Genomic DNA, 27,834 nt, shown 5'->3' on the forward strand with positions numbered 1-27,834 from the left:
AAGAAGAAGAAGAAGAAGAAGAAGAAGAAGAAGAAGAAGAAGAAGAAGAAGAAAAAGAGGGGCGGTTGGGTGGCTCAGTAGATTTGGCGACCAACTCTTGATTTTAGCTCAGGTCATGATACAGGGTCATGGGATTAAGCCCTGCATCAGGCTCTGTGCTGAGTGTGGAGCCTGCTTGGGATTCATTCACATTCATTCTCTCTCTCCCCCCTGCCCCCAACCCCTCTCCCCTCTCATGCTCTCTCTCTCTAAAATAAAAATAAAAAAAGAAAGAACAATAAAGAGAGAAAAACTATAAAGAGAAAAGCCACCAATGGTAAAATAAAGTTTATGTACTATTTATGTTTGGGGAATCATTTTTAATATCTTTAACGCTGCTTGTCTATTATTTATTCTCCTGTTACCCTCTTTCATCCTGTTCAATATTTCAGGATTTAGAAACTTATTTCCAAAGACCATCAACTATATATTTTGAAAGGTTTGATTTTGAAACCTTTCATTTTCTCAAGAAATTAATATTATACAGATCTCTTCCTTGGTGAATGGTTTAGAGTTATTTCACTTTCTCCCCATAACATGTGCTGTTATCTTCACTACCTTGAAATTTAACATGATCAAGAAAGGTCATCCAGAGGATGACAATGGCTAACTCCCAGACTGCACTAACCATGTAAATGGACATATAGTATATTTAATATCCCTTTTTAAAATGCTTTGTAATGAACTCTCTAACAAACAGAAATACTACTATGCAAATGGGATAGATGATCTGATGCCAAAGTAGCCAATTTTTTGGAAATTTTTTTACCCTAAATATCCATGCTTGACTTATTATCCAGGGGAAAAAAGGCAACGGAAAATGACCATAACTTATCCACTATTTTACTATTGGTTTCAAAATGAGAAGCCGAGTTTATTGACTGAGAGAAAATAAGAGGACAGAAACAGATTTAGAAAATATTTAGGAAACATACATACAGCAAGCATTATTCAATTACTGACTCCTGTGTTTACTTAAATTGTAACTAATAACGTGACATTCTTCTCCTTTTTGAAAATAAAAATGTCTGCTCAATTTACTTTTTACAGGGAAATTTGGGTAAAAATAATTTTAAAAAAGAATTCTGCCATTATTCTGGTCAGAGAAATTTATTTTTCTACCTAACAGTGTTATTTTAAGTATCAAATAAACATTAGTTCCCTTAGTACTGAGTCCTTAAAATAAACCTGCCTGGCCTTTTTTTTTTTTTTTTTTTAATATTTATTTATTTTTGAGAGAGAGAGAGAGCAGAGGAGGGCCAGAGAGAGAAGGAGACACAGAATCCGAAGCAGGCTCCAGGCTCCAAGCTGTCAGCACAGAGCCCCATGTGGGGCTCGAACTCATGGACTGCGAGATCATGACCTGAGCTGAAGTCGGACGCTTAACCGACTGAGCCACCCAAGCGCCCCACCTGTCTGGCCTTTCTAATTTTCAGCAGCATCATGAGAAGAATTCAAAGTCATATCCTAATCATGGAAAACACTCTACTCCTGATTCCCTAATGTTTAAAAGAAGGAAGTTCTGGCAAGGGAGACTAATTGCATCAATGAACAAGTACACAGAAAGTGGAGCATTTCTAAGGAAAGATCTGTAAACCAAGGCATTCATAGATCAAGCAGCAATACTGTACACATACCATTCCATTTTTCTTATGATAATAGCTGAGTACTGGGAAGCGTCCTCCATGCCGAAACGTAGCTACCTTCCGAAGAGCTTCATCATCAATGGATTTGGGCACTATGACAATTGGCGGGTAAGAAGGACAGACAGCAAATTCCTTATTGACATAGCTTAACCTCCATTCACTGGTCTGGAAAACACAAAATACTTCAAAGCTAAGCAAGTATCTCAATGTTACAAAATAATCTGAAAATTTTAAAGGACCTTAGAGATCAGTTTTCATACAATGAAGAAGCCATCTCTGGGGAATTTAATATAAGGATACCCAACCCATACTTAAAGGAGTTCTATTCTTCAGAGTCCGTTTCCTACATTGCTAGGTATTCTCCATTCCTAGAAAGTGCTTCCTTATATTGGGCAAATGTGGCTCTGTAACTTCCTCTATTGTTTTTACATGGCTTCAGTCCCAGTTTCCTATTTCACATGGCATCCTATTAAATATGTGAAAGACAGTTGTTTCCCCTGTAGTCGCCTATTCTCCAAGTTAAATATATTTAAGCATATCCATGCTATCAAGGCCAACATCATCCCATTCATCCTTTTTGGGGTAGCATTTAACTTTATTTTTGGTATTCTTAAGTACAGCAACAGGAAGACTGTAATATTCTAGATAATGCTTAACCAGATGATAACAATAGAGCTACTACCTACATCAAATCCCTTGTTCCCTTCTGTTATTTAAAAATATAGAAAGACTGGTGATATCTTTCTTAAAATAATAACCACTTAATGCTAAAAAAAATTATACTTAGGAATCAATGAAATAATTTCTAACTCAATATACTGAGGACTAAGAGTATACAATATAAGATTATCAAATGACAACTTATTTTAAACATCAAAAATAAAAACCACTTGAAGACAGTAAAAAAAACCTTTTTACAGTTAAAAAAATAAAGTTATGAATATGCAAATTTTGATACATTCTGATAAATCAGATTTGGCGTGACATACTGGCCAAGAGGTGCAGTACCAGGAAGATAAAATTGAAGCATATTCAACATACTATAGGAAAAGAGAATTTTTTTAAAAACCTTTTTACAAGATACAATATATTTTTTAATTAAACCACTTACACTTTTCGGTTATTCTCTTACCAATTTTAAAGACAGTTTCTAAAAAATTCATTATTTAAAAAAAGAAAAAAGGAATTTACCTGTTTCCTGTTCACCTCCATCACGTAATTCCCTTTCCCCAGAGGTAATCATTTTCAACTCTTATAGCTTTTTATTTCTAGTGTTTCCATCCAAATTTCTTTTTTTTTAATTTTTTGTAATGTTTTATTTTTGAGAGAGAGAGAGAGAGAGAGAGACGGAGCACATGTGGAGGAGTGGCAGAGAGAGAGGGAGACACAGAATCCAAAGCAGGCTCCAGGTTCTGAGCTGTCAGCACAGAGCCCAACGTGGGGCTCGAACCCACCAACCGTGAGGTCATGACCTGAGCCTAAGTCGGACGCTTAACTGACTGAGCCACCCAAGCGCCCCTACATCCAAATTTCTAAATAACGTGATTATACTGTTACTTCTTGAATTTCACTATTAGACATTATTTACTGATTTCCTACTCTGGAGAATGGTATGATCATCCATTGACCTGCAATGCCACTTCCGGTATATATTAAGTTCCCATACGTAGAAGGTTCGCTATTCTGTCCCACTGGTTTATTGTAGTAAGTCCCATAGCTTTTAGAATAAACTTGATATTTAGTAGGCTAAGTCTCCTCCTCCCTCTTTTTTGTTCTTCAAGAGTACCTGAGCTTCTCTGTGCAACTTTTATCTAATTTCATGTAAAAACCCATTGTGGTTTTAGTAAGACTGCATTGATTTTATGGATTCATTTAAAGACATCTTTAAAATATTCTATCTCCCTGTCCATGAGCATAGTGTCTCTCACCTTTTTAAAGCTTACTTAATTTTTTCAACAAAGTTGTACAATTCTCTCAATAAAAGCCTTGCCTAACTTTTCTTCGATATATTCCTAGAAACCTTATATTTTTGTTGCATTTTAGTCATATGTTTTTCAAAACTGTGGTTGGTATACAGAAATGCTCACAATCTCAAGACTCTTTCAGTTTCCTGTGTAGACAAACATATAAGTAAAAATGACAGTCTTGCTTCTTTCATTTCAATCTTTGTATCTTTTATTTTTCCTTCTTGTCTTAATGAACCAGCAAGTAGTGGTGGTGGACAAACTTGTCTCAGTCTTGAACTTAAAGAGAATGATAAAAGACTTGCTTTTTTCATGTTTTTGTTTTGGGTAGCTTTATCAGACTTATCAGACAGCATTTACCAGATGATATAAATGCCCTTCAAATCCAATTCTGCTAAGAGCTTTTATCATGAATAGATGTCTAATTCTATCCAATTTTTTTCTATTCTAATTGTATTACACCAATATGTAGTTTCTCTTTTCTCTCCGACTTACTTTGTGATATTCTCTTTGCCTTACGATTTAATAGCTGGACTACAACACATCTAACTAAAGATTTATTTTTTATTGTCTTGCATAGTGCTTCCTGGGACACTTTAAGAGTTTGTGGCTTTCATCAATTCTGGAGAACTCTCAACCATTACCTACTTGAATAGTGCCTTTCTCCCATATTCTCTATTATCTTCTTGAACTCCCATTTAATGAATATTGGATCTTTTCCCTTTATCATTCATACACGTGTCTAACTTTTCTATCATTTTGCACATCTTCCTTGTTTCTCTGCTCTGCACTCTGAGCAATTACTTCAGATCTGTATTCTAGATCACTCTTTGTTTCCAATCAGGTACTTAACCTTACATTAAGTTTTTTCTCTTCTTTTTAATCAATTTTGAGATTTTATTATTTGTATGGAAAAATAAACTAGATCCATTTAGAGTGCATGATTTCATGAGTCTTGACAGCTATATACACTCATGAAACCACCACCACAATCAAGATAACAAACATTTCAATCATTTCCCACAAAAATCCCATGTGTATTTTTGCAGTCCATATCCTCTCCTCCACATCTCAAACTAGGAAATCATTAATCTGATTTCAGTCACTTTTGGTGTTCTATCTAAAAAATCTTTGCCTAATCCAAGGTCATAAAGATTTTCTCCTGTGTTTTCTTCAAGAAGTTTTATAGTTTTAGCTTTTATTCCATTCATCAATAAGTCTGCCCTTATACCAATGCCACACTCTCTTCATTATTATAACTTTACATTAAGTTTTGAAATCAAATAATGTAAATCCTTTCTTTTTCACAGTTGTTTTGACTATTCTAGTAACTTTGCATATCCACATAAATTTTAGGATAATTTTGTCAATTTCTATTAAACACACGTATTGGAATTCTCATAGGAATTGCACTGAATCTATAAAGCAATCTGGAAACAACTGTGATCTTAATGAGAGGTCAGCAAACAATAGTCCACAAGCCAAATCCAGCCCACTGCCTGTTTTTATAAATAAAGTTCTATTGGAACATAGCACTACCCATTGTTGCAGTAGGCAAATAACTTCATTAGATTTAAACTGCAAATTCTGTCACACCTGAGGTGCATGGCAGCTCAGATCTTGGTTCTGACTGATCTCAGTCTACCCCATGCAAGCAAGGTTCGAGATCAGCCCGAAGTTCAAGGCTGCACACAAAATCAAGGTTCCCCTTCTCTGGCTCTCTGGTTGCCCCAAACCGTTCACCCGGCTCCTCCCACCAGAAGAAGGTGGGCTTTCTATTGGAACGTTAGCTGTTCCACAGTATCAATCCCACAACTATGCTGACCTGAGGACAAAGCCGCCCAAATAGAAATCCCACTCTGGCCTTCACTGTCTCTATGTTTTGATTCCTCCAAAATATGCTGCTTTCTGTACAATTACCAGAGCTTTCAGATGGCAGTTTTTTGTGTTTTATTCATAGTTTGTCATCTATCTCTGCAGGAGGTCTTGTCAGATAGGAGCTACTCAATCAAAAGTAGGACTTCATCACCTTTTTATATATAATTTCTAAAGCGGTAGATTAGGTGAGTACACATATACTGTGTATGTGTACTTCAACAAAGTACCTGAAATAATCTTTCATGATATCCTAGAATAAAAAGCATGCTTAACATAGGAGGAACTCTAGAGATCACTTTGTTCAATACTTTCATTTTGTAGACATGGAATCGGAGTCCCAGAAAGTCAAGCAGCCAATAATATATCTGGGATGCAACCCACAATATCCTGATAGCTAGCTTTAGTACTAATTCAATACCACACATTTCTTTTGGACATAATAATGAAGTAGGGACTGGCTAATATTATAAAGTTTTTACATGGTAAAAAAAAAAAAAAAAAACTTACTCAAAGAATATTAAGTGATAGATGTCTAACCTGGCAGAGGATTTTTAATGATACATAGAAGGCTTTCCTGTCCTTCTGCCCTATCCTGAATAAATACACATTCCTACATTCATTCACTCAACAAATATTTACTCTTCGTTGATCATATGCTAGCAATACAGTAGAAAACAAGAATGACATTGTTCCTGCCCTTGTAAAGTTAATATTCTAGCAGCTTATATTCTACGCCGTGAAAGAGAAAATAAACAATGAATAAGAAGCTGTCCACACTGTTGACTCCCTCCTATGTGAAACTTGCTCTTTTCTTGGATTTTTCCTCCATTTACCTCTTAAATGGTTCAATCCTTAGCATCCTTTTTACTTTAGATGCTCCTTAGGCAATCTCAGTTTCTCCTCATGGTTTCTACAATGTATTTGCTGGTTAGTCTCAGTTTTTCATTTTTAACACATCCCTCAAGTAAGCTCTAGACTATTTCTTGTATACATTCAATGACATGTACCATACAGGCCATTCGAATTGCCATGCCCCAAACTAAACTGAACTCATTCCCTCTACACATATTTCTTTTTCTGCCTTTCCTATCTCAGTGGTAGCATCCTTTTCACATCCAGTAAGTGGGTCACCAACGCCTTTTAATTCTACTTTCTGAATCTTTCGGTGCTATATCCAACCACCTTTGTATTATTACAGTAGCCTCTTAAGCAGTTTCTTGGCATTTTGCTTCAGAATTGATTTTCTGTAACACAAATTTAATTATGTCATTTTCCCTGTGCCTTGTGGATACTTTTGTCAGCACTTATTTTTATTGTACTTGATTACTTAAATAATTGCTAGACTTTGAACAAGTAGAAGGAAGGAACCATGCTTTGCTCATCTTAAATTTCCATAATCTAGTAATACCTCAAACAAGGCATTGAAGATGTTCTCATTAAATCTGTGGGTTACAAAATTTGCAGGAAAATACCAGAACTTCAAACATACAAATTGCTTAAATAATTAGCTGAGCCAAAAAGAAAATGTCTACAAGGAGAAGTATTGAATCTGAGTAAAAATTAGTACGTAAATAAAATAACAGAAACATAGGGAGGATCCCTTAGTAACACATGTGAGATGCAGGAATTTTCACTTATTTCATTAGTAACTTAATTCTCAAAAATGCTAATTCAAACTTAAGCTGCCTTAAAGTACCAGCCATAGTTCCAATCTACACCAAGTGTTATGGGTACCATATGTTTAAGAGAATAAATGACAAACTGAAGGCCCTGTTGAGAAGAGCAACCAGGACAGTGTGGGGACCTGAGGTCACTGTTACTAGAAGAAAAGTTGAGGTAAATACTGACATTTAATCTACAGAAAAGAAAACTTCATGGGGACATAAAAGTTCTTAATTTGAGGAACAGTTCACGGTAGAGGAATAAGATAAATTGGGTAACACAAGGTAACATCAGAAACATTGGCTCTGTGTACAGGGAGACAGAGCTCAGCTCAGCATAAGAGCTGTCCCCAAACGGGGCATCATTGTGTTTTTGTGAATTCTCCCACACTAAGAGTTCAAGCAGAGGCTAAACAACAACATCATGGTTGTTTTTTCGAACAGGAGATTTCTGCACAGAATAGGAGACTAACTTGAATGTTGAGTTGTAGAATGTAGAATTACACTGGTTCACTCACAGCACCTATCTCCAAGATAAATCACAGGCAGGTCATCTGTATGGACAGTTTTGGGTAACCAAGCAAATCATCCAGACATCTCTCTTTCTGACCACCATGTGACAGCCATTTGCCACCTAGGAAATAATTGAGGATTCCCCTAAGGTAACCATTAGGTGGCAGCTGACACAACAGAAAAGCATCATGCATTTAAGAGTGTTTACTATGCGGGCACCTGGGTGGCTCAGTCGTTTGGGCGTCCAACTTCAGTCAGGTCATGATCTCACAGCTCGTGAGTTCGAGGACTGCGTCGGGCTCTGTGCTGACAGCTCAGAGCCTGGAGCCTGCTTCGGATTCTGCATCTCCCTCTCTCTGCCCCTCCCCCACTTGTTCTCTGTCTTTCTCTCTTTCTCTCAAAGATAAATTAAAACATTAAAAAAAATTTTTTTTTTAAAGAATGTTTACTATGCAGTTTGTAATGCAATAAAAACACTAAATGTAAGTGTAAATACAGGTAGTTATCCACAAACTACACAAAAATGCCCCATAAATAAGAATGTGAACTTCCTGTTCCTTTGACACTTTGCTTGCCATGAACATCTTTATTCTTTAAATTACATAGCACCCTGGTCCCTACTTCTTCATCCCCATGCCCCGCCCCACCCCCACCGGGTCCATTTACATAGGTGTGACGGAAAAAGAAAGAAGTAAAATAGTGAAGAATGAGAAAGAAAACCTGGTTCTAGTAACATGGTCTTAATAACCCAAGTTCTAAAAACATAAAAATTATCCCACAGAAACAAACGTGATCTATGTTTCTCTAATGCTGTCTTAGGTACACAGTGGGTTCAACAGACTTCTTTGGGATAGCTCAGACCCTAATTACTACATATAAAATTGTATCTATGGAGACACTTTTAAAATAATCAACAATTAATTCAAACATGTCAGGATTACCTTTATGAAGATCTTAATGGTTTATCAATGTCATTTTCGAAATTAAAAAAGTAGTATTTGGAATACAGCAAATCCACTAGTGGAAAAATCACTTGAGCTACAGCATTGAAAATAAATTACGCAAATCTCTGAATGGCAGAAGTTGCATTACTAATCACTACCAGAAATTTCTTTTAGGCATAGATAAGCCAACAACACCTTATTACTTGTCAAAAGGAAGTGATCATTTTCACAAGTACGGTGCTGGGTTATTTCTCATTACATATAGATCTCTCAGAAAAGTTAACTCACAGCTGAAGAGTAGAGTTCAAACTCTTGCTCAGGAAGGAAAGAATGCCAGCCATCTTCTATCACTTCAAACATGGGTCGGTAAAAGAAAGGGTACATCAGAGTGATAGAGTCCAAGGTAGACAGTGCCTAGGGCATAAAAAGGAAGTTAAAGAAAGGAAAAGGAACATACTGCAATTTCAACACTTTCTAACTGCCAAATTGGTATTAAATATGATCAATAATGATACACACCCAATATATTTCTTTAACGTTGTACTTACCACTAGATGTATAGTTTATCGAAGCTAATTTCCATGCCTTTAGCATCTAACAAGGTATGTATCTGGCACATAACATACAACATACACTCAGTTACCATTTGCTGAATGAACACAAGGACAAGAAAAGTGTGTACACCTATTCTAGGAGAAAAACTAAATAACTCCTTTTGATACCACTTAACAAAGCCTAATAAAAAGGTCCAAATATTTCTGGAAATCAGAAAATAAACACGTTTTGTTAGCAAGCAAGGTCATGGCTCAAAATCCCAGCTATCAACTGTATCAACATATGTAAATTACATAAAATCAGTGTCTGTTAATAACCATAAATAAGGGTGTCACAGGTAAGTGGCCAAAGAGTCAGACTAGAGCCAAACTGCTAGACTCAAATTCCAGATCCCAGTGCAATAATGGTTAACTAATGTAACCACTCTAATGCCTCCATTTCCTCAGCTCGAAAATGCGGGGAATTAAAGTACCTAACTCATAGGGCTATTGGTAGCATTAAGAAACATAACGTATAAAACAGTCCTGTTAATAATAGTGCCTGGCACATGATAAACCCTGAAATTGATCTTGGCAATTATATGCTTCACATATATGCACCACATATGCTCCATCAATGTTCATGTTCTACCTCCTTAGAATGATATGCCATTTGGTCATGTATCATATTATCTTTATGTTACAATGAATGACCCATTCTCAACCTGCGGCATTAACTCTGTGGTCCCCAAAAGAGCCTGTGTTCATCTGGAACTCTTGAATTCTGGGTAACACCACCAAGAAAATCTGACTAAATGGGAGGAACAGACAGATGAAATAGCCTCCAGGTGATGGAGGCTATTTCAACCTTCTGACAGGGGAGTTATGAAAAGCACTTCTATGGCTGCAAAAAAAGGCACCAAAATCAATTAGCATAATTCAAATTCCAGGAATTATGGAGACACTCTTCTGGAGGAGGGCAGGGCCCCAACATCATGCTAGCTCCCCAAAACTCTCAGAATAAAGCTACCTCCCTCTAGGTCACAGAAGGATCAGTCTCACAAAAGAATGGGCCCAAGCCTTAGTAAAAAATAGACTGGACATGTAGTTCAGCAGCTTAACAAAAACATCCCCATCCAAAGCTATTCTTCTGTCTGTTCATAAATCATGACACCTTCCCCCCAGAGCTCATAAAACAGAAAATATGGAGAAGCAGGGCTGGATAATCCATTACCCACTTCTGTAGAGTCTTTGGCTTCCAATCACACTAAACAGAAACAGAATGGCCAGTGTCCACATCTGACCTAGGCCAGAACTGTCATCGTTCAGGACAAACATTATTTTATTTAATTGGTTTACTTTTTTCATTGGTTTAAGATATTTTTTGCAATATTTAAAAAATCTTTTTTCATCTTTGCTGAGGCAAAACTACCAAAACTAAGAGATATTTCAAGTGATGATCTGATACACCGTGAAAGGACTCTCCCATTGAGTCAATTAACATGTCCATCACCTCACATATTTACCTTTTGTTGTTAAGAACATTTAAGTGCCACTCTCTTAGAAAATGTCTGTTATACAATACAGTGTTATCAACTGGAGGGACCATGGTATATATTAGATCTGAAGACCTTATTCATCTTATAACTGCAAGTTTGTAACTTTTACCAACCTGTCCCTATTTCCCCAGCCCCCAACAACCACTTTTCCACTCTGTTTCTATTAAGTTTTGTTTTTGTTTTTTAGGATTCCACATATAAGTAATAACATGCAATTATTTGTCTTCTCTGTCTGATTTCATTTGACACAAAGCCCTCCAATTTCATTCATGTTGTCACAAATATTAGGATTGCTGTTTTTTAAGGCTGAATCATATTCCATTATATATATAGATACGTGTCACATTTTCTTTATCCAGTCATCTGTTGACAGATACTTAGGGTATTTCCATATTTTGGCTAATATGAATAATGCTGCAATGAACAGTGGAGTACAGATACCTCTTTGAGATAATGATTTTGTTTTCTTCGGCTATATATCCAGAAGTGAGACTGCTGGGTCACATGGTAGTTCCATTTTTAATTTCTCAAGGAACCTCCTACTGTTTGCATACTGGTACAATCATGATTTTTTTTTTCTAATTTTTTAAAATGTTTTATTTATTCTTGAGAGAGAGACAGTATGAGCGGGGGAGGAACAGAGCAAGAGAGGGACACAGAATCTGAAGCAGGCTCCAGGCTCTGAGCTGTCAGCACAGAGCCCGATGCGGGGCTCGAACTCACAGAGGGTGAGATCATGACCTGAGCCGAAGTCGGATGCTTAACCAACTGAGCCACCCAGGTTTCCCGTGATTTTTAATGCAAGTCAGCAGTCACTTTAGCAGATAATAAGCACTCATATTCTGACTTGTTGTGATCACAATTTGTATCGCTAGAGGTTAGGACTTTTCCTTTAAACTCATTAACGCTGAAAGAACTGAAAACATTTCAACTCCAAAAGACAGTAGAAACTACATAGAAAAAAGCTTCATCAGCCTTCCTACTATGATTTAGAAAAACGAGCACTTGCAAGTTATTACTCCAGTGGGATTCTATTTATGGCAGCAGAATATATTTGGGTATATGGATTCTTGATTGCAAAGAACAGTTCAACTGTGTTATATAAGAAATTCACTTATTACTTCCAAGTTATATCAAGATATATAGGGGAGATAGGAAAGAAATTAGATACCAGCAAAAGGCAAGAGGCCACGTTCACTATGGACATTTACTACGTTGTAAAAATAACCAGAAGAGCATTCACTTCCTAAGGTCAAATTATGAGAATGGCTCGTAATTCATAGCTTCTTTTCAGCTGTAAGGGTTTCTATATAATCAGTTTCTAAAGGATTTTAGGTACTATATACAGCTAATGAAACAACTGATTAGTGTCAGATGCTAACAAAGCTAAGTAAATGCAATCAGAAAGTGGGTTAATAGCTTTGCCCTATATTTTCTTCACCACTATCCTTCACCATATGCAATTTCACTGACACCCACCAACCAGCTATCTTGTAACCCATAAAACAGATAAAAAGAAAAATGCAGACTGGCCAGTGAAAATCCAAACCCACAACTGAAATGAAATGGGTCAGTAGCATCTCCTTGCCCAAAGAGCAGGACAGTATTTCAGCTTAACAGCCTAGAAACCACAGTGTGTTTCTTACCCACGTTAGCGAATGTGGCCAAATCAACATTACTCTGTCACTTCCAAATGACAGATAGGTAAGACAAACAGTTCAGCTCATCTTCTCATTTCCTTTAAGGAAAATTTAGCAAAGGCAGAAGGTAAAATGGTTACATGCCATTTTCTCAGCACCACAACAGTTGTTTTTTTTATTTCTCTATTCTTGTTTAGAAACCAAACATGATCCTAGTTATAGATTTTTAAACCTTTCTGCCTCCTTTTAATAGTTAAGCCACTAGCATTTGTTTTGGATACAAAGACCAGATTAGTCACTCATAGACGGAAGGAAAAGAAATCAGTGTGTCTATAATTATCTAGAAAATACCATAAACATAAAGTTAATTACTATAATTTAGTAGCAATGATTTAAAATAAGGCAATTGAAAATTTGAGTGTAAACCAAAATAGTTGGTTTGAATGGGGAAGAAAATGAAGTGAGCTCCTCAATTTAAATATTAAATTATCCAAGTAAAATTTCTATTATTTGAAATCTGAAGAGACAGTCAATACTGTTTATACAAATATAAAACAAACACACTTTTTAGTCTTAGGCAAACATTTGCCTAAGACAAGCAAACATTCTCTGTTTGCTTCAGACTTGCTAAAAACAAACACAGGGCTATAATCATTGGTATAATTATTTGCTTTGATAAAAGAAGTAACTTCTAACAAAAGCCTTACCATATACACATACAATGGATTATCATCCAGCCTTAAAAGGGAAGGAAATTCTGTCAAATGCTACAATGAGTGAACCTGGAGGAATAAGGAACCCAGAACACTAAAAACTGCTATAAGTCAATAAAAGCCTAATACATTCCTATAACAATGAATGCGGGTGAGGCTTTTCCTAACAATTTTCAATATGTGAGTCATAGAACATGACCAAATATCTAGTAAAACAAACATAAGAGCTATACTGAGTAAGAATATAAGGTTCTTTTTTATTACTATTTACTTTCACCAGATTTTGCTTCTGAAACATTTACCTCAATGGAACTGGCAATATTCAAACATTCCTCCATTCCAGGAATATCCAACTGAATTATTCGAAAGTCTTTACATTTTATGATGATGGTACCCAGCGGTCCCACAAATCTGTAAAAAATTACAAATTATGCTTAGGAACATATACATTTCTATCTTTTTAAAAAAAGTATATTTATTTATTTTGAGAGAGAGGAAAAGGGAATCCCAGGCAGACTTCACACTGTCAGTGTGAATCTCAATACAGGACTCAAACTCACAAACCAGGAGATCATGACCTGAGCTGAAATCAAGAGCTGGATGCTTAACCAACTGAGCCACCCAAGCACCCCCATATATGTCTCTATCTTTAAGCATATGATTATTTCCTTGAAAAAAGAATGTAGAAAAAAGAATTACCATCTACATTCACCTTTCTTCTCCCCAATTAGTCTAGTTAGGGAGGAGGCAAGCTTGCATTACTAAAATGTGAGCCATAAATTATTTTAAATATATGTACTTAAAAACATTTCAAATTCATAAAGTAATTCATACTAGGCCAATTCATTTCATGAAAATTATTTGGGACCTTGCTTCAAAGAATGAAGAAAAAAGATCTGTAATTAATGTGGTAAGTGTTTGTACAGAGGTATTTCTGAAACGTAGAAAAACACTTCATTTCAGATTTTACTTACTTCCAAGTTTAATAGTTGATTTTAAATATAAATATCTCTTTTTCAGTCTTTAAAAACTATTAGCTTGCAATATCTATTCTAAACCAATGTCATATCTAATTACAAATTTTGTATCAGTAAATTTTGTGCAAATGTAATTTTACCTTTATTGGAATTTTTGTCTTTTATTGTAGTTGTTTTGTTTTGTCAGTACTTGCTAACAGCTCTGATTTTTCTTTTGCTTTGCCACTGGTTGGCCCTAAATCTTTTCCATTAATAGTTCTGGGTATTCCTTAACTAGGAATTCTTAGGTTGTCCAAATGCTGTTCATTTAACCTACTTTTTGCCCAGTTTAGAAAGACATCTCCTACAGCCACTCTTCTGAACACCATCTGAATTGTAAGCATCCCTATGCCTCTCACCACTGCGTTGTTAATTTGGACAAGCAGACGTTATCAGCACGGGTCAAATCCCAGTAAAGATAATTCCACCAGACATCCACAACCTATCAACACACTAGAATGCCGCTTATAAAATTTATTTTGAAAACTCACATTCTTGGCACTTCTACTTCTGGCAAAGGTAGAGTAACAGGGACCAGACTTACCTTCCCACCTGAAACAACCAAAATAACTGGACAAAATATAAGAAAGAACTGTTTTCAAGACACTGGACATCAAGCAACAAAGAACAGAGATCTCTGGGAGATGGGAAACAAGATGAGTCCTACAAATACCCCAGTTTACTGTTTTGAGTTTCCAGGCCACAGGAGAGGGAACCTGGGTGGGGCTGATAGTCTGAGGAGAGCATCTATATTAAAAAAGAAAGTTTCATTAATAGTGACTTCAGATTCCAGGATACTAGGAAAAGAAGGGCAAATTAAATCCAAAGCAGAAGACATTAAATAATAAAGATCAGAGCCAAAATCAATGAAAGAGAAAAAAGAAAATTATAGGGAACAAGAAAAGCAAAAATGATTGTTTGAAAATAATAAAAGCAATAAACCACTTGCCAAAGTGATCAGGAAAAAAGAAAATCTGTCTCAATTTACCAATACCAGTAAGGAGAGAAACGAGAATCTCTACAGATTCTACAGGCATTAAAAACATTAAAGGAAATACTAGTAACAACTTTATGCCAATAAATTCAACAAGGGAAATGATATGGACAAATTCCTAGAAGACACAAACTCAAGGAGAACCTAATTAGTTTTATAGCTATTAAACAAACTGAAATGTTCATTAAAATCTCCTCCCTACCACCACCAAAACAAACAAATAAACAAACAAACAAACAAACAAAAAACAAAAACAAAATAACCTTCAGGTCTAGGTGGCTTCACTGATGAATTCTACAAAATGTTTAAGGAAAAAATACTATTCAAGACAAACTCTTCCAGAAAGTTGAAGAAAAGGCAATTATTTATCAATTCATTCCATGGGGCCAGCATAACCCTAATATATATATTAAAAAAAAAAAAAGACATTACAAGAAAACTACAGACCAATATATTTCATGAACCCAGATGCAAAATTTCTAAACAAAATATTAGCAAATTAAATCCAACAATACATGAAAAGGATAATACATCATAAGCAACTGGGGTTTATCATTTGAAAATCAAAGCAATTTATCATATTGCCAAATTAAAAAAGAAAAACACCACATGATCATCTCAATAGATATAGAAAAAGCATTTGACAAAAGTCAACATCTATTCCTGATTTTAAAAAACAAAAACAAAAAACCTCAACTCTCAGCAAACTAGGAACAAAAGGAAACATCTTCAACAGCATTTACCAAAACAAAACAAAACAAAACAAAAACAAAACAACCCTACTACTAATTACAGACTTAACAGTGAAAACTAAATACTTTTTCACTAATATCAGAAATAACAGAGATGTTCACTCTCACCACTTCTATTCAACATTGTATTGACAGTTAATAGCCAGTGCAATAAGGCCAAAACAAAAGAAAACAAAACAAAAAAAACCACAAAAAAACAAAACCAGAATGAATAAATGGCATCCAGATTGAAAACAAAGAAATAAAATGGTCTTTAGTTGAGGATGACATGATTGCCTATTTAGAAAAGCCAATGAAAAATACATAAAAGCTATTAGAATTAAAAGATGAGTTTAGTAAGGCTGCCAGATACAAATTCAATACACAAAAATCAATAGTATTTCTATATACTATCGCAACAATTGTTTAAAACGCCCAGGATTTGGTTTTTATTCAGGATGGTGAGGCTGATAGATCAGGAGATAACTGTCACTGAAAAGTTATTTTGTTACTCACATTTCCCAACAGGAGAGGCAAACTATGTCACTCAGAGCCACATGGGGAAGCATCTGGGACAGTCAGGAGGCAGACAGAGCGAGAGGAAAGGATGGGCCAGAACTTCTGTGATGTTTCACAGAAAAGAATGGGAAAGGCAGGGTAGGTGAGCTGAGCAAGTTTAGGATTAGAGTTTGAATAATTCTGTCAGGCTCTGGGTTATACCAGTGATCCCTGGTTGTCTGGTACCTGGCCCTGGAAGAATTTAGGACAGGAGAATAGTGGTCCTGACTGCAGAAGCCTGATAAGAGGAAGCAGATGCGGGTATGGACTTGAGATTGGTTGGTCTGCATATCAAAGGTGTGCTTGCAGGCAATTTTCTTGCTATCTCTAGGAAATAGCTAACCCTGAGTGGAAGCAGTCCCACTTCAGGTCTGCAAGGGGCTTAAGACATCAATGTATTATAAAATACAAAAAGTAAAAAACATAATTAATACATATGAGCAATTAGAAATTGAAATTTTTAAAATACCATTTGAAAGAGCATCTAAAAATGTGGACTAGAGGAAAATCTGTCAAAAGATGCCTAAGATCTGTAAATGAAAATTACAACACATCACTGAAAGAAATTTAAGAAGACCTAAATAAAATAAATGGAGAGATTCACTTTGTTCATGGGGCAGAACACTCAATATTTAGATATCAGATGTTAACTCTTACCAAATTCATTTATCAACAGATTGAACACAATTCTCATCAAAATCAGAGGCTTTTTTTAAAGAAATTGACAAGCTGATTCTAAAATTCATATGGAAATGCAAATGACCTGAAATAGACAGAACTTTTAATTAGAACAATTATGTAATACTACATAATTTCAACTTAATATAAAGCTACTGTAATTACGACAGTATGGTAGTGTGGTAACAGCATCAAGATAAACAGATCAATGAACCAGAAAAAAGAGTCTAGAAACAGTTCTATTTATATATGGACAAAGATGCAAAGACAATGCATTGAAAAAAGGGCAAAACAATCAGATATCTATATGCAATATATATACATACACACATATACGATAAACCATATATAAAAACTCAAAATGTATCATATACATAAAGATAAAACCTAAAACTATAAAAGTGCTAGAAGATAAAGAGAAAAAATCTTTGTGACCTTGGGTTAGGCAATGATTTCTAAGATAAGACACCGCAACCCCAATCTATAAAAGAACTGGTAAATTGGGCTTCTTCAAAATTTAAGTCATTTTCTCTTTGAAAGACACTGTTAAAGAGAATGAAAATCCAAGCCACAGACAGAAAATATTTGCAGATCTTATATAATAAAAGACTTGTATCTAAACTATATATTTTTAAAAACACTCAAAACTCAGTAAAGGGAAAGATTCTGGGAAGATGGTGGAATAGAAAGCACCAGGAATCTGTCTCCCAACCTAGACAGCAATTTCATTGGCATGATCTGTTTGATGTGACTGTTTTATAACTCTAGAGTCTACTAAGGCTTGCAACTTCCAGAGTTCCAGAGACCTGGATGGTAAGTTTTGGATAAATTCAGCTCTTAGCAAAATAGCAGCTATGCATCCTACCCATGAGGTGGGCAGCTGTGCACACGTTCCTGGAGCAACTTACAAACAGCTTGCAGAAGCTAGGTTGGGCAAAAAAGACCCTGTCCTCCAAACATCAGAGAAAAGAGATCCTGTCCTACAAATATCAGGATTTGTGTGCTAGCTGATTGCTGCTTCTGATCACAGAAGAGCAGAGGCCAGTGGACATCTGGTTATTGCATCTGTTATTGCATCTTTCCCCATTGTTGTAAGCCTCTCCCCAACAAGTGACTTCCAGAGTTTTAAACAACAGTCCCCTTTCCCCTCCCTGCCTGCATTTCATTTTTCACTCTTCTCCTTTCAGGAGACAGACATTAAAGACTAAGACATTCAAAGACAATTACATAAATCAGGAAAATTAGGATTGGAAATGCCCAGGGAAAGGCTCAGAAAAAACCCTAAGATGACCTTAAATTTATACTCTAGGCTGATCCTTGGCATAGAGAAAGCTTACAACAATAAATAACAACATCAACAACAACAATAAGTAAATAACAACAACAAAACAACAACAAAAAAAGAGCAAGCCTTGGGGAAGGAGAAAAACATGATTTCCAGAATCACCACATTATTAGATCAAATGTTCAATGTTCAACCAAAAAAAAAAAATCACAAAGCATACAAATAAACAGGAAAGTATGGGACAGTCAAAGGAAAAAAATACATCAACAGAAACTTTCCCTGAAAAAGACCTGATGGCAGATACACTAGACAATGATTTTAAAACAATTGTCTTAAAGATGCTCAAAGAACCAAAGGAAGATGTAGAGAAAGTCAATGTGATGTGTGAACAAAATGGAAATATCAATGAAGAGAGAGAAAACCTAAAAGGAAACCAAAAAGAAATGCTGGGGCTGAAAAGTGCGATAACTGAAATGAAAAATTCACAAGAGGGATTCAAAGGCAGATGTGAACAGGCAGAAGAAAAATCAATGAACCTGAAGATAAGAAAATGAAAATTATTGAGTCTGAGGAACAGAGAGAAAAGATTGAAAAAAAGAGAACAGAGCCTAAGGGACCTGTGGGATACCAACAAGAGAACCAACATACACATTGTGGAAGTCCCAGAAAGAGAAAAGAAAGGGAGAGAGAGAATATTTGAAGAAATAATGGCTGAAAAATTCCCCAATTTGATGAAAGACATGAATATAAACATCCAAGAAGTTCAACAAAATCCAGATAAGATAAACTCAGAGAACCACATCAAAACACATTTTAATCAAACTTTCAAAAGACAAAGAGAAAATTTTGAAAGCAGCAAGAGGGAAGTAAATTGTCACATACAAGGGAGCCACAATAAGATAATAAACAGACTTCTCATCATAAACTTTGGAAGCCAGAAGACAGTGAGCTAATATATTCAAAGTGCTAAAAGAAAAAACTGTCAACTAAGAATCTTATATCCAGAAAAAAGTGTCCTTCCAAAGTGAGGGAGAAATTAAGATAATCCCAGATAAACAAAAGTTGAGGCATTTATGACCACTAGAGCTATCTTACAAGACATGCTCAAGGGTGGGGTACCTCAGTGGCTCAGTAAGTTAAGCATCTGACTTTGGCTCAGGTCATGATCTCACGGTTCCTGAGTGTAAGCCCTGCATCAGGCTCTATGCTGACAGTGCAGGGCCTGCTTGGGATTCTCTCTCTCTCCCTCCTTCTTTGCCCCTCCCCACCTCATGCTTTCTCTCTCAAAATAAACTTAAAAAAAAAGAAAAAAAAAAAAAGAAATGCTCAAGGGAGTCCTACAAGATTAAATGAAAGAACACTAGGCAGTAATTTGAAGTTATATAAAAAAATAAAGATCTCAATAAAGGTAAACACATGGGTAATTATAAAAGCTAATATGTAATAATGGTGTGTAATTGCACTTTCTGTTTTCTACATGATTTAACAGATTAGTACATTCAAAGAAAAAATTATTAGTATAAAAGTTAATATTACTGTATTACTATAACTTTGGTTTATAACCCCAAATTTTGTTTACTATATAATTTAAGAGAGTAATGCATTTTCAATAATTATGAGTTTATGTTTGGGGGCATACAATGTATAAAGATGTAATTTTGTGACATTAACAATGAAAAAAAGTAGGGACAGTCCTATAAAGAAGTAGATTTTTTGTATGCTATTGAAGTTAAGCTGGTATAAATTCAAATTAGAGTGTTATAACTTCAGGATGTTAAATGTAATGCCTATGATCATCTTAAAGAAAATAGCTACAGAATATACATAAAAGTAGACAAGAAAGAAATTTAAATATTTCACTACAAAAAATCAACTACATACAAAATAAAACAGTAATTAAGGGACTAAAAAGCTATAAGGCATATAGAAAACAAACAGCACAGTAACAGAAGTCCCTCCTTATCAAAAATTACTTTAAATGTAAATGCATTAAACAAACCGTTCAATCAAAAGACAGAGACTGGAAGAATGAATAAAAACATGGTCTGGGGGTGCCTGGGTGGCTCAGTCAGTTAAGCATCCTACTCTTGATTTTGGCTCAGGTGGGATCGAGCCCTGCATTGGGTTCCGCGCTGAGTGTGAAGCCTGCCTCGGATCCTCTCCCTCTGCCCCTCTCCCCCACTCACACACTCTCTCTTATCAGAATAAAATAAAACTTTTTTTAAAAATGTGTTTAGGGACACCTGGGTGCTCAGTCGGTTGAGCACCTAACTGTTGATTTCAGCTCAGATCATGATCTTGCAGTCGTGGGATGGAGCCCTGTGTCAGGCTTTGCACTGACAGCATGGAACCTGCTTAGGATTCTCTCTCTCTCTCTCTCTCTCTCTCTCTCTCTCTCTCTGCCCTTCCCCTGCTCTCTCTCTCTTGCTCTCTCTCTCTCTCTCTCTCTGTCTCCCTCTCAAAATAAATACACATTTAAAAAAATGTATGATCCAACAATATGCTGTCTTACAAGAGACTCAAGATTCAAAGACACAAAGGGGTTAAAAGTGAAAAGACAGAAAACAGATATTCCACACAAACAGTAACCAAAAGACAATAGGTACAGTTATACTAATCTCAGACAAAATGGACTTTAAATCAGAAGTGGTTACAAGAGACAAGGAAGGGCTTTATATGCGAAAAAAGATTCATCACAGCAAGAAGATATAACAATTATAAATATTACACACTTAATTACAGGCAACCAAAATATATGAAGCAAAAACTGACAGAAATTGAAGGAAAAATAGTTGGAGACTTTAATACCCTATTCATGATAGTGGCTAGAACAACCAGACTAAAGATAAATAAGGAAATAGACACTTAACACAATAAACCACCTAGACACATCAGACATGTACATGCTACACAACAACAGAATACACATGGGACATTTTCCAGGATTGACATATGTTAGGTCACAAATCAAAGAAAGCCTCAATAAATTTAAAAAGATAGATATCTTACAAAGTATCTTCTCTGAACACAATGGGATGAAATTAGAAATCCACAACAAAAGGAAAACTGGGAAATTCGCAAAATTATGGAAATTAAACACTACACTTATAAACAACCAAGCCATGGGCACCTGGGTGGCTCAGTCGGTTGAGTGTCCGACTTCGGCTCAGGTCATGATCTCACAGTTTGTGGGTTCGAGCCCCACATCGGGCTCCATGCTGACAGCTCAGAGCCCAGAGCCTGCTTCCAATTCTGTGTCTCCCTCTCTCTCTGCTCCTCCCCTGCTCACACTCTATCTCTTTCTCTCTCAAAAATAAACATTAAAAAAATTTTTTTAAACACATAAACAACCAAGGGATCAAAGAAAAAAAAATCACACAGTAAATTAGAAAAAATAGAAACAAATGGAAACAAACACATAACATTACAAAACTTATGGGACACAGAGAAAGCTATACATATATGAAACCACTTGATATATGTTATGATGCATCAGTTAAGAATGGGTTGCTAGCCAATGGTAATGGTATATTAAGAAAACTGGCTTGCTACATGGAGGAAAACAATTGAAATGAAGGTAGAATCCAAATGAATTAAAGTACTAAAAGTGAAGGGTAAAAGTATAAAGCTAATATGGAAGAAAATGTAGAGAATATCCTAGTGATCTTCTTCAGTATGACTTAAAAAGCACAAACAATAAAGTAAAAATTGATGAATTCTGAATTAAAATTAAGGCCTTTTGTTCAACAAAGAACACCACAGAAAAGTCAACAAATGGGTGAGAGACTAGAAGACATTTGCCATGTCCAAGTAAAGAATAATACCTCAAGAGTATACACGGAACCAGTGCAAATCAATGCCAGAAAGACAACAAACCCAACTTTTAAGCACTTTTTTTTTTTTTAAGAGGGAGAGAGGGGCGCCTGGGTGGCTCAGTCGGTTAAGCATCTGACTTCAGCTCAGGTCATGATCTCGAGGTTTGTGAGTTCGAGCCCCACGTCGGGCTCTGTGCTGACAGCTCGGAGCCTGGAGCCTGCTTTGTATTCTGTGTCTCCCTCTCTCTCTGCCCCTCCCCCGCTCACGCTCTGACTCTCTCTGACTTTCAATAATAAATAAACATTAAAAAAAAATTTTTTTTAAAAAGAGGGAGAGAGAGAATTTACACATGAAGCGGGGGAGGGGCAGAATATGTCGTGACAGCAGGAAGTTGGAGGTTCTCTGGAGGGTCAGAAAAGCAGAATGTGGTAGATAATTTGGGATTCTATTCTGCCATCAGAAGCAGTGAAATGGATGTACACACAGCAATAGGAAGAGATCCTGAACAAGAGTACTGAGTTAATGTTGAGAAATAGAACAAGATCTGCAACATACTCATACTGAGGGAAATTAAACTCACACATGATAGTGCTATATATTTTATAGGAATATACATATATCCAAGGACAAATAGCAACACTCAGCATTACTTGCCTATAGGGACTGAGGATGAGGTAGAAAACAGGCATGAAAATTAGGGCTTGAAGATGAATCAAATTAAAAAAAAAAAAACAAAAACAAGAAAACCTTGTAATGAATCCATCCTGAAAATGACAAGTCATCAACTGAGTAGGATTAACTCAACTCTCTACATGTAAGGTCCATGAAAAGAAAAAGGTATAATTGTAAAACCTGTGTAACACCTTGTGTGCTGAAAGGACCACATCAAATTATGTATGCAACGTGCACAACAGCACTACATGAGCCTGTGACGTGTTACCCAAATAGAAGTTACTACTAGATACGAGAAGGGCTGTCTTCCTCTGTGTGATAGAAGTGATGTTCAGAGAGGTTAAGTGGCTTGTCCAAGGACACCTACCCCACCGGAGGCAGCACTAAAAGAGGCATCCTTAATACTGCTCTTCCTCTCACATCGCATTTGCAACTCACTCACGAGGCATAGCAGCTCAGCCTTCAAAACACACCCCAAACTGGCCTGCTTCTGATCATGCTACTACTGCTTCCACTCCTTTTTTTATTTCAAGTTTATTTATTTATTTATTTATTTATTTATTGAGAGAGAGAGAGAGAGAGAGAGAGAGAGAGAGAGAGAGGAAGGAGCAGAGAGAAAGGGAGAGGAAGAATTCCCAGCAGGCTCTGCATCACCAGTGTAGAAACTGATGCGGGGCTCGAACTCACGAACCGTGCGATCATGCCCTGAGCAGAAGTCCGACGCTTAACCTGCTGAGCCACCCAGGTGCCCCTGCTTCCACTCTAAAGTCACCACTGCCCTTTCCCTGAACTATTCAACAGTCTCCTAACTGGGCCCACTGCTTCCACTGTTCCCCCTCTGCAATCCATTTTCTGCCAGCGGCCGGAATCATCTACAAAGTCTGTCTGTCTGCTCTTACTTCCTTGCTTTCAACTCTCCAGGGGCTTCCTGTGAAAACCATCACACCGGCAAATAAAGCCCTACACCATCTGGCCCCTGCTTATCCCTCCAACCATTTTCTGCTATGCCTCTAGCCTCTACCCTTGCTCACTGCCCTCCAGCCAACTGGTCTCTATCTTTTTTCTTGTCTAATCCCAGCATATTCCTGTCTTTGCGTTCCCTGATCCCTCTGGCTGGAATGCTCCTTCTTCCCATATTCACACTGCTAGCTTCCTCTCTTCATTCAGATGTCATTCATTTAAATGTCACTTTTCTTCTCTGAAATTCTTTCTAAATACACGGGCATTCTGTACCCTCCCATCTTTCTTTATTTTCCTTCCCGGAACTTATTACCTGACATCGTTATCTACTTATTTGTTGATTTATTTGAATCTCCTCCACTGGTACACAAATTCTTCAACCACCTTAGTCACCACTGTACCTGCAGAGCCCAGACAGTGATCAGCACATAGAAGACACATGGAAGTATTTCTTGACCACAACAATTAAACAAACTCTGGTCTGACCACCTAGCTCGTGCTCTTTCCATCACATCATGCTGCTTCCTGGGGAAAAAGGTAAATGTATACACAATTTGTCATTTCTGCCCTAACAGGTTAAAATGTCATGTCTTATATACTTTGTTAGCCTTACCAGGCCTGGCATGTAGTAAATGCTATGTAAATATCATGAAATGAAAGTGTGAAAAGCAACCACAGAAAAAGAAATAAGAAAAAAAGAAAAGGGAGTTGGTGGTGAGGAGAAACTCTACTTCAGAGGCACCTGGGTGGCTCAGTCAGTTAAGCATCCGACTTTGGCTTGGGTCATGATATCGTGGGTTCATGGGTTCAAGCCCTGTGTCAGGCTCTGTGCTGACAGCTCTGAGCCTAGAGGCTGCTTCATATCGTGTCTCCCTCTCTCTCTGCCCCTTGCCTACTCACATTCTGTCTAATTCTCTTTCAAAAATAAATAAAAAACATTTTTAAAAAATTAAAAAAATAAATAAGTAATTTGTATTCTATAGCACCACAGACCATTCGGGGGTCAATCCATCTTTTACTTCCTATATGCCTATCTGCCCACGTTAGGAGTTTGGAAAGAGATAAAAATTAACCAAATGTTAAGTACTGACTTCAAGGAGCTAACATCTATGTAACTATCAAAATACAAATGGTAACATACACTTATTAAAGAGGTATAATTAAAGAGCTAAAGGATTTCAAGGTGAGAATTACTTCTAGTTGTGGAAATTCCTTCTTTGTAAGAAGAACCTACAAAAAGAGGCGGCAGTTAACAGGGTTAAACTAAATATTGATAGACGAATAGAGGTTGGATGATGGCCTATGAAGTCCTGAAAGACAAGCACTATATTTTATTCATCTTGATGTTCTTAAAGCCTCCCAAAATGTCTAGACCCTAAGGACATTCAATAAATCTTTAACAAACTTGGGAGGAACACGGCATTCCAGGCAGAAGGAAGAGCATCGATAAGATATACACACGAGAATGCAGGACACGGCAAGCAAAAATAAAGAGTGAGGACTGGCTAATAAAAAGGGTTCGTGAAAGGGAATGGCAAGAACCAAAGTGGGAAAAGTAAGTTAGGGCCAGACACGGAGCACCACAAATGATAGAGTTAAGAGGTTTATGCTTTATTATGCAGGCCAGGAAGAGACCATCGAAAACTTTTACACAGGAGAAGGTTGATCTGAGGAGTCTAGCAAGAATCCTCTGCTTGAAAAAAAATAAATAAATCTGTCACCAATTCATCCATACCATTCAAATTCTACCACTAGAAATTATTTTCTTTTAAGGCATAACCTCTCTAGGAATCTTCTTAGTATCCAAGTTTTCCTGAGAGGTAATAAAAAAGGCTGTTGTCATTCATTTATACTTTAGTGTAAACTGGATGATCAATTCACCTTCTCCTGGCTAGAGTTAAGTACACAGAGCCATTGGGGAAGTAAGAATTTTGACTGCAGATGGATGTATAACTTTTTGACTCTGAGACACCACCTTGGAAAGACAGAGTCTGGGGTGCAAAAAGAAAAAAAAAAAGAGGTTAACGAATTAATATTTTTGATTAAGAGCCAATTCTGTTTCTTCCAAAAGCAGACCTTAGTAAGGATAAATAAAAGATATTAAATCTCCTATGGTAGGAAGTATTCAATTGATGACCCAGAAGGTAAGAAATAAGGAGAAATATGATCAACCAAACATGTTTGAGGGAAAGGAAAAAAAAAGTTTTGTGAACTTTAGACACTACATACGAAGTTCTTGGAGTTTTCCTCAAAAGTGGCAACTAAAGACTTTACCTAAATCACACTCAACTACTTCAAGAACTGTGACAGGCAATCAATAATCAATAATACAAGGAATATGATGGTGCAAGAAGAAATTTTTTTTTAAGGTTGAAAATCCACCCAAATGATGTTATGTACCAAAAATGATAATCAGGATAACATGTGACAACCCTGGAAATTCCACCCAGATTTAACGGAAATCAGGCATCTCGTTTGAATGGTTTTCTGCTTTCTAAAATTCCTATCCTCAATCTAGGCCAGAGAGGGCTCATTTTGCTGGCGGGTTAGGCGATGGGGCGCAAGGAAAACACTGAATCGCGTGGCCTCAGACGTCCACCTAAGGTCCCCCAAGCTCCCTACGGGAAGGGGGTGGGATGGGCACTCACCGCTTGTCGATGGCGTCGATGTTTGAATGGAGAAGCCACAGCTCCTCGGTGTTGTCCTGCCGAGAAGACAGGATCAGGTGGTGACCAGTCAGACACAAGGTACCTTCGACGGCGGGATAAAAAGGCCGGTGCAGCACCACATTGTCCACCCGCGGGGTCTTAATCAGCTCCGCAAACTCCATGTTGCCCCGCGGCCGGAGCCACGGGACTGCCGAGTCCCGGAGGTCCGAGGCGGTTACACCGCCGCAGGGCTGGGGACCAGACTGACCAGGCTCGGGGCAGGCCGGAGGGGCGGGGACGGGGCGGGGAGGCCGGGCCCCGCCCCAGGCTAGGGTGGGCGCGGCGAGGCCTGTGGCCACCGTCACTGGCCGCGGGAAGATGGGGGCTGCGGCTGGGCCAGGCCCGGGCGTCTCTCTTGTGCTCCCGGTGCCCCAGGTCCAGGTCTCGGGCCGAGAGAACGCTCCGCGACAGGCCCAGCAAGCCTCTGCCGCCACCTGGGGACCCGGCCTCAGGTGGGCAGGCTGAAGGGAGAAGGAGGAGGCCGCTTTAGGGTCAGTTTCCGAGACCGAGCTGCTTGGGACTCCTGGCGGAAGTAGCTGCTCGGAGCCGGAGCCTAGGGCAACTCTGGGCGGAAGCGGTGGAGCTCGAAACTAGAAAGGCAGGGAAGTCAGAGCCGGAAGTCGGTCCCCTCCCCAGGTCCGAAGAGAATGTTTCCGGAAACAAGGACCCGAAGGTTTGTGTTCCTACCAGGAAAAAGAGCCTTTCTGCCTTCACGCCCACCGCCGTCCCTCTCACCCCTTCCAAATATTTATCAGAAAAGGCCAGGGAAGAAGGGACGACGAGAAGAGGTCCTTGCCTGCCTCCCTGCACTTTAGTAGTCCCTGCAAGGGCTCGTCACAACGTGGGGCTGACGTAAAGTGTGAGGATTTTCTTCCATTCTCCGTGAGATGGCAAGTGTGCGATCGAATCAGTGATTGTGACCGTAGAGAAACCGCAGGTGTAAGGGAGGAACCCAGGGCCGGCACCGCAGACTCCCAGAGAGCGCCGCGCCAAGGTTCTGTGACCTTGAACGAGAGTAAGAAAAAGCATGCAAACACCTATGAGAGGGACCTAGGTAGAAATAACACACAATGCGCAGAAGAGGAAAAATTTAATCCTATCCTGTGAGGAAGCTCAAATGGCTTGCTAAATCTTAGTCTGTAGCGGAGACTGGACTTCATCTAGATCTGTGAAATCAAGGTACCTGGGGCGGGGGGCGGGGAGGACATTGGTCACCACCACATAGCCACCTCATTAAATACAGTGCCACTGAACTACTCCCAGATACCTAAATTATACCAGAAATTAACTCAAATAAATTCTTGCTTAGTGCCCCCTTCTTTAAAC

At 37.7% G+C, this 27,834-nt stretch overlaps 1 protein-coding gene and 1 long non-coding RNA gene across 2 annotated transcripts in view; one reads left to right on the forward strand and one right to left on the reverse strand.

The window, feature by feature from the left end:
• Positions 1-27,275, reverse strand: part of MTMR9 (myotubularin related protein 9) — a 54,035-nt gene extending 26,760 nt beyond the window's left edge. The window contains exons 1-4 of the mRNA XM_049631372.1: positions 26,449-27,275; positions 13,393-13,501; positions 8,934-9,059; positions 1,677-1,850 (exon numbers count right to left, since the gene is read on the reverse strand). Coding sequence (XP_049487329.1) covers positions 1,677-1,850; positions 8,934-9,059; positions 13,393-13,501; positions 26,449-26,630 — 591 coding nt within the window. The 5' untranslated portion in view covers positions 26,631-27,275. The remainder of the gene's footprint in view (positions 1-1,676; positions 1,851-8,933; positions 9,060-13,392; positions 13,502-26,448) is intronic.
• A 136-nt stretch (positions 27,276-27,411) lies between these two features.
• The window catches only part of LOC125923239 (uncharacterized), a 34,967-nt gene continuing 34,544 nt past the window's right edge, over positions 27,412-27,834 (forward strand). Inside the window, exon 1 of the long non-coding RNA XR_007457960.1 lies at positions 27,412-27,687. This is a non-coding gene — a long non-coding RNA (uncharacterized LOC125923239). The remainder of the gene's footprint in view (positions 27,688-27,834) is intronic.

This window comes from Panthera uncia, chromosome B1 (assembly GCF_023721935.1).
Source record: "Panthera uncia isolate 11264 chromosome B1, Puncia_PCG_1.0, whole genome shotgun sequence".
Taxonomy (NCBI): Eukaryota; Metazoa; Chordata; class Mammalia; order Carnivora; family Felidae; genus Panthera; species Panthera uncia.